Genomic DNA, 8,158 nt, shown 5'->3' with positions numbered 1-8,158 from the left:
TGCTCCAAGTAAGCTTGTCTACAAGGAAAGAAGAGCTATTGAAAAATGCTCATTAGCTCCAGAAGAGGCAATATAGTCTTTCTTGTTAATGTTTCTTTATCATCTCTTTTATGAAAAGTTTTTTTTTTTAATGTACAATCGAAAGCATACAAAAATAGTGTGGGGGAAAAAAGTATGAGAGCATATATGAGAATCATGTATAGGAAGATGAGATTTGTTATATGATTTGGTATTTATATCATACACTCAAAAGTCTCACACAATACATCATTTAATAAAATACCTTAAAATCAGTAAGTTTTTTAATACCACGCTACTTTTTCTTATTTTTTAAAAGTCCTAATTGAATACCATCGAACTTGTATTGATTATTTAAAAATCTTAATTGAATACCATCATATTTTTATTGATTACTTAAAAATCATAATTAAACACCGCCGTACTTTTAAGCTTCAAAATAATCTATTAAAATCATAATTGAATACCACCCCTAAAATGTTTCTTAATAAGCAAGGATTGAAAAGAGCTAAACTTTTTGAACTTTTTAAAAATTCACTGTGTTAGATGAAATCCAAATCCAAAAAATATGGTTCGACACAAGGCCCAAACAGAAAATAGAAAGAAAACAAAATACAAATAGAAGCCCAAGAGAAAGCAGAAGGCAAATGTTCATGAAGTCTTCTTCTTTTCTGGGTAACAAAATTAAAGTTTTCCATTGACAGGAAGGCTCGATTGAACACAACCGGTAGAATCCAAGTCAGACAAAAAAAGAGGATAGAATCCAAGCCTTCCATGGCCCTACTGATATGATTCTTCTCTGCAAAAACTGTTCCTCACCTGCAAAGCTAGCAAAACCCCTGGATCCACAAGACTACAAAGAAGAATATACTCATAATAATTCAGAACCCAATCTCCTTGACCATTGTGCCCTCCTCCCCACAAACACAAACACAAACACAATTCTCTACATGCATACATACATATATCTATCCATGGCTCCATGGACTAGTCATACGGAAAATTTGGGTATCTGTGTTTTTGGTAGTGTGCGCTAATTTCTACCATCAATTTTATGATATGCCCACCCACCCATTCTTTTTTGGATTCTCTCTGTTTTCTCTCTTTTTGTAGATCTCTCTCAGCTCCACTCACTCTTTCCAAACAAAAAGCTACCTCGCTGCCGACCTCGGGAATTACATTTCAGACCAAACTCAGAAAAGGGCTTTCCTTTCCCCTGACCCTGTTTTCCAGTCCTCAGTCCTCAGAGGTGTAGCGAAAGACCGAAAAAAGGCCATCCACGTCAAAAGCAAAGAAACAAACGTCTATGCTCAAAATGATGACAGCTGATAAAGCTCGGCAAGCAAAAGCCAGCACAAGTATCTCTGTGATAAACCAAACAGATTTAGGTGTGGGATTCATCACATAGCCATTTGCTCCAAAACCCCTTTTGATCATTCTCACTGTATTTGGTGGCAGAAGGAAAAAAAAACCCAAATTTGCTTCTTGGTTTTCTTTTCGGTTTGTTTGTTTCTGGTGTGTGCAACGAGGACAGACTAAACCCATATCTCCTTCTTCACCACGTGGCGTTAGCTTTTTCATAGCGGCCATGTAAGCCCATAACCTTGTTTTGCTCTATAATTCACCGCCAAGGCCTCACTCTGTGCCTCAATCCCTTGATGGGTTGCTCTTGTTCTTGTTCATTGTATTGAGTTTTCAGCCATCTTGGTCACCCATGGCTTCCATTCTTCGGTTTCGCAAGCTGTGCTATGTTGAGCCTTGCTCTTCTTTAAAATTTCAATCTTTTGAAACCCCCAAAATTGAAAACAGAGATGAGGGTGGTGTTGGTTCCAAGACTGAGAATTTATTAGAGAAGAAGCAGAGGAAGAACAAGAACAAGAAGCAACACAGAGAATGGAGGTGCATGGATAGCTGCTGTTGGGTAATTGGGTACATGTGCACAACTTGCTGGGTTCTCATGTTTTTGTATCACAGCTTGCCAGCTACATTGACTGGTTTTCCAGTGCCAGAGTCACCTGGGACGAGGCTTAAAGCTGAAGGGTTGACTCCTCTTCACCCTGTTGTTTTGGTGCCTGGCATTGTAACTGGTGGCCTTGAGCTTTGGGAAGGGAGGCCTTGTGCTGAAGGACTTTTCAGGAAGCGTCTTTGGGGTGGCGGTTTCACAGAGATCTTCAAAAGGTACGTTTGTCTTCATAATTGAATTACAGTTAGTGTTTTAAGATGGTTTTTAATCTAATTGTAAATTGTGTATGCAAATTAGGCCCTTGTGTTGGTTGGAGCACCTATCTCTAAACAATGAAACAGGGCTTGACCCTCCAGGAATTCGAGTCAGAGCAGTTCCAGGACTCGTTGCAGCTGACTATTTTGCTCCTGGCTACTTTGTTTGGGCTGTTCTCATTGAAAATTTGGCAAAAATTGGTTATGAAGGGAAGAATATGCATATGGCTGCGTATGATTGGAGGCTATCTTTCCAAAACACAGAGGTAAAAATTATTCTCCTGCAGCTTCTGTCATTCTCACCTTGTGCCACTTTACCAATCCAAATCACACAACATTTGTTTGTTAGAGCTCATTTGTTGCTGCATACATATGCTGAGTCGAGTTTGTACAAAGCTTGTATTGAATCATCATCAGCATACTTTGTTTATTATTATCATAGATGATTTATTTTTTGTGTGTGATCTCAATGGCTTATTTTCTTTCAGAACTCCAAATTCATGTGTTTATTGAATGCATTGTTGTTCCATTTGTCATATTTTTAATTCAATACTTTTTTAACTTTTTCTTTTTCCAAACACTATATGAAGCAGAATTAATCATTTCGTTCTCGTGTCCAATTATGTCTTTCCATTTCCCACTCTGCATATGCTCCATTCTACAAAGCTGAAAAATCTAAGCTGAGTCCGCTAATATATTTTTTAATTGGGAAAAAGCAGATTCGAGACCAAGCTCTTACAAGATTGAAGAGTAAAATTGAGCTTATGTACGTAACCAATGGCCATAAGAAAGTGGTGGTGGTACCTCATTCTATGGGTGTAATTTATTTTCTCCACTTCATGAAATGGGTTGAATCACCTCCTCCTATGGGAGGCGGTGGTGGTCCAAGTTGGTGTGCCAAGCACATCAAAGCAATCATGAATATCGGTCCAGCATTTCTTGGTGTTCCAAAAGCTGTTAGTAATATATTTTCTGCTGAGGGTAAAGATGTCGCATATATCAGGTTTGTCTTTGCAATCTATCCCTCATGTGAACTGGCATTCTGATTAATTGTGTTACACAATATAAGATACTAGCCCTTATGTTGATAATTGTTTAGTAATGTACTATGTGGTTTAAGATATGATGTGTTCAAATTCTTAGAGTTTTTCAAAGTCCTAAGAGAAATTTGACAATATGACCACTGCATGATGGAATTGACTGTTGGCCCTTGCAGAGCTATGGATCCTGGTGTTTTAGATTCTGAAATTCTCCGGCTTCAAACCCTCGAGCATGTCATGCGGGCATCTCGAACCTGGGATTCCATAGTTTCCTTATTGCCAAAAGGTGGAGATGCCATCTGGGGCAATTTGGACTGGTCTCCTGAAGATGGGCATAGCTGTGACCTGGCAAAGAAAGGATATCTACAGACGTCAGGTGACACTAATTTCAACAACAGGGATGAAAATAGAGTTTTCCAAGTGAAAGAACCGGTGAAGTATGGAAGAATAATCTCTTTTGGCAAGGAAACATCACAAATATCTTCTCCACAGCTTCCTAGGCATGATTTCAAGGTACTCTTCTTTAATTCTCTGCTGTTCTGATGAAATTCATAACCAATTATTCCACACAGGGGTGCAGCTAAGATACTTAAACAGCCAAGGTGATGCAACTATGACAAAAACTTTGATGCCAGTGGCCCTTTTAATATTTTTCTTCTTTTTTTTTTTTTCCAATGAATTGACATGAAGATATCTTCTAATGAGGTGATTATTGTCTTTCTAAATCTTTTTTTTTTATTGGAAGTTTGGCAGTCTCATGTGAATTGGACCTATCTGCCATTCTTCACAAATGATTCAAATGACTGTTTGTGGCAGTAAAATCAATCTATATTTTTTATTTATTCATCTCCTTTCTTCCAACTGATAATACACAACTCTCCTACAAAAGGAGAAACGTATAAAACTCTGTTATCAAGAATTAATTTGATGCCATCCAACCTTGAGGTTGAATCTAGAAACATCCTCTTACACAAATCATACTCTAGTTAGTGGATACTTGTAGATCCTCCATTTGCATGTTCTCTTAAAAGTCGTAATTTATTTTCTGTAGTGCATTCAGAATAGATATTATTAGTTATCTTAGGTTAACTTTTTGCTGGGAGAAAAAGGGTAGCACATTTGATTACCAAACTTCACACTTGAAAAACATCTTGATGCATTTACTTTGAAGAACCATTTTTCAGCATGCTTTCTATTAACAGAGCAGACCAAATTAAAAAAAAAGAAGAAGTTTCTGCATGAAGTTCCCCTTGAACTAAACATATAGACACATGCCAGGACGAAGTTCCCCTTGAACTAGAAACAACATAAACAGCAATGCATGAATTTTTCGTATTACTTTAAAACTTGAAAAGTCATTGACGGGCATTCCACTTTCATATATGGCGAATGCTAACATATGCCCAACTTAATACCATAGTTTTCTGGTCGATCATTTCAATACTTTTGTTGTTGTTGAGAAACTATCATTTCAGTCTGTATATTAGTATGGTGGTCTTCCTTAATAAGGATGATATTAAATAATTTGCTTAACAGGATCTTCCGAACAAAGATTCTGCCACAAATTTCACATCTTCATGTGGAGAGGTGTGGACTGAATATGATGAGTTAAGCAGGGAAAGCATCAGAAAAATTACAGAAAATAAGGCTTACACAGCTCAAACTCTTTTTGATCTACTGCGCTTTGTGGCTCCAAAAATGATGCAACGGGCTGAGGCTCACTTCTCTCATGGGATAGCTGATAATCTTGATGATCCCAAATATGCCCATTACAAGTATTGGTCCAATCCACTTGAGACCAAGTAAGCATACATATCGTTCAGCACTTTCTGATAGAATTTCAATTTTCTGAGCAATGCGTACTCTTCTTTGTATGGCATAAGCGTACTCTTCTTTGTATAGCATAAGTGTACTCTTCTTTGTATAGCATAGATAACCTATCTGAGAGAATAAATTTAATTAATTATTTCTAATTTATCTTTCAAAAACTATGCATAGCTATCAGAAACTAAAACACACAATTTAGAAGTTTACACTTAATTTCTACAACTAATACTAATTTCTTGGTGTCAAGAACTTCTTTTCATTCCTCCTTTTTCTTTTGCAAACACCACATTTTGCTTCCAAATGATTCTATTAGGGTCCAGTCTCCAATTTGTTACTAACGTTTTGAATCAAGTGAATCACAAGTACTAAAGCAACTACTGCTTCCATAATGGAATGTATGCTGCCAAGGAATGTTTCTCAAACCATTTTCCTTCTGCACCTTTCATTTGCTTGTTTTTCGGTTCCATTGAACTTAATGGCATTAATGATTAAGTTGAATACTCGGTTTAGGCTACCAGTTGCTCCAGATATGGAAATATACTCCTTATATGGTGTTGGAATCCCCACCGAAAGATCATATGTATACAAGATGTCTCCTTCTGACAAGTGCAAGAGCATTCCATTTCGGATTGATGGCTCAGCAGATGGAGAGGCAGGCAGCTGTCTGAAAAATGGAGTATATTTTGTGGATGGTGATGACAGTGTGCCTGTATTGAGTGCTGGACTCATGTGCGCCAAAGGGTGGAGAGGAAGAACCAGGTTCAACCCATCTGGTATTGCTACCTACATAAGGGAGTACCAGCACAAGCCACCGGCTAGTCTGCTTGAGGGACGGGGTATAGAGAGTGGTGCACATGTTGACATCATGGGAAATGTTGCACTAATCGAAGATGTTCTACGGGTTTCTGCCGGAGCAACTGGTATACAGATTGGAGGTGATAGGATTTACTCAGATATTATGAGAATGTCTGAGAGAATAAATCTTCAGCTGTAACCTGTAAGTAAAAAAATGATCACCTTTACAATTAGGCAATGAGAGGCACACAAGGCATATGAAGACAAGTACTAAAAACAGAGAGCAGCTATGTTATGGACAACTATCTCAACTGCCATAACTGTCAGACTTAGTACTTCAGAGTAAGGCTGGGCCTTGTGAAAGGAAAAAAAACCCACTCTTGGTAAGATGGGGCAGGGCAAATGGGAATGCAGTGTGGAATTAGGAGCTAAACTTGAAGTATTTTGATACTGCTCGGGATACTCAATTTTCAAATTGGCGTTTTCCTCACATGCTATAATCATATGACAATAAGAGCTGCACAATAAATAAAAAAGAGCGATAATAAGAGCCTATCTCGTTGTAAACAATTTTTTCTTTCTTTATATTCAAATGTAGTGCATCTTTTAATTTTTTTGTGTGTGTAGAAACCCCTTATTAGGATTCACAAAATACTAATCACATGTTTACTTGGTGTATTCAATTTAGATTTTAAAAGATTTTAAAGAAATTTAAAATTTCAGGTGTATTCAATTATGATTTTATAGAAGTCTATACAATTCTAAGTGTATTCAATTCAGACTTTTTAAACTCCATTCAAATTTAGATGTATTCAATCACGACTTTAAAAGAGTTCATAAAAGTTTGGGTGTATTAAAATACTCATTGATTTTAAAGGAAATACAAAAAATGGTGGATTTCATTTGATTATACTAATTTTAGGCCAGTTTTCCCTAAGAGATTTTGATAGATATATTATTTTTATTCTCAAGATATGATTTCACCACTTCTACTACCACCATCTTATCATGGCTATCACCGCCGCCGCCACTACCACCACCACCACCTCTGCCACCTCCACCACCACACTACAAAAAAAAAACACACAACATTCACTTTTTTTTTTTCGTGACTTTTGGCAGTATTAGCCATGAATATTCGTGACTAAAGACATTAGTAATGGTGCAGTTACAAGTTTTGATCCCGTTACTTTTGTGGCTGTAACTATAGGGTTTTGTCACGATTAAAACACAATTTTGTAACAAATTGTGTTGACCATCCTATTGCTCCAAAGTGGGCCCCACATCATGTCTAATCAAACTATATTTATATTTTATTATTTTATTTGATTTAACTGCGTTGTCCAACATCGTTTCATTATCCTTTTTTTAAAAATAGAAATCCTTTCCATTATTATTTGTGTTATATTTGTGTATTATATTTTGGCAAAAGGTCACTTTTGGTCCCAGTAGTTTGCCACTTTTACCACTTTGGTCCCTGTAGTTTCAATTTGGTCAATTTTGTCCTCGTGGTTTCAATTTGAAGCAATTTAAGCACAATTTTCAATTTCTGTCAATTTTTTTTAACTTCTGTTAGTTCTGAAGGGGCAATTCGGTCCATATATTTTTATTAAATTATCATTGTAAATATTTTATCATGAGAAAGATTATCCTCTTATATTTTATTACATTATTACTATTCATGTGTCAGCTACAATAAAATTTATATATTTAAATCATTAGACACGAATAATGGTGACTAATTTGGTTAAGAGGGTTGACCACCCATTATTGTCACCAAATATATTAGTTACTTAAAAAAATGTGACTATTGCTTCCTTTTTTTGTAGTGCCAACTACCTCCGCCCCAACTACCAGCCCTACCATCATCCTCACCGTCACCACCACCGGTGACAGCACCATCACCATCACCGCCATTGCCATCGCCAGCTAGGGGTGGGCATCTCATCCGAATTATCCGCATACCGACGGTTTGGTTTGGGTTGGTTAAATAATTATTTTTTAATTTTAATTGTTCGGTTTCGATTTGTACCGAGATGTTTGGTTTGGTTAACGGAAACAATATTCCTAACCCAACGGAAACCCGTACCTATCCGATATATATACTTATTATATTATTTAAGTACAAAACAAGAAACCAAAGATAAAAACAATCAGCATTTTGTTTCACTCCTTTATCACTTCTTTATCACATTGTATCACTGCTTTATCACCCAAGTACTGTAGCACTTTTTGGTTAGAGAGGAATTTATGAATTTCCT

General features: G+C 36.7%; 1 protein-coding gene across 1 annotated transcript; it reads left to right on the top strand.

The window, feature by feature from the left end:
• Positions 1 to 700: 700 nt before the first annotated feature.
• On the top strand, positions 701 to 6,516 carry LOC117631934 (putative phospholipid:diacylglycerol acyltransferase 2). The gene is made up of 6 exons (XM_034365276.1): positions 701 to 2,196; positions 2,279 to 2,501; positions 2,955 to 3,238; positions 3,452 to 3,788; positions 4,812 to 5,077; positions 5,613 to 6,516. The coding sequence occupies exons 1-6, from the start codon at positions 1,733 to 1,735 to the stop codon at positions 6,094 to 6,096; spliced, it is 2,058 nt and encodes a 685-aa protein (XP_034221167.1). The 5' UTR covers positions 701 to 1,732; the 3' UTR covers positions 6,097 to 6,516.
• The last annotated feature ends 1,642 nt before the right edge of the window (positions 6,517 to 8,158 follow it).

The sequence above is a fragment of the Prunus dulcis genome, chromosome 6 (assembly GCF_902201215.1).
Source record: "Prunus dulcis chromosome 6, ALMONDv2, whole genome shotgun sequence".
Lineage (NCBI taxonomy): Eukaryota > Viridiplantae > Streptophyta > Magnoliopsida > Rosales > Rosaceae > Prunus > Prunus dulcis.
The sequence above is the reverse complement of the archived record's forward strand: the minus strand, read 5'-3'. Positions and strand labels throughout refer to the sequence as shown.

Excerpts from the sequence above, each read along its gene's own strand:
- LOC117631934 (XM_034365276.1), top strand. The coding sequence starts at position 1,733 with ATGGCTTCCATTCTTCGGTTTCGCAAGCTGTGCTATGTTGAGCCTTGC. Across the intron at positions 3,239-3,451 it reads AAAGATGTCGCATATATCAG|AGCTATGGATCCTGGTGTTT; the intron begins GTTTGTCTTTGC and ends TGGCCCTTGCAG. Across the intron at positions 5,078-5,612 it reads TCCAATCCACTTGAGACCAA|GCTACCAGTTGCTCCAGATA; the intron begins GTAAGCATACAT and ends TACTCGGTTTAG.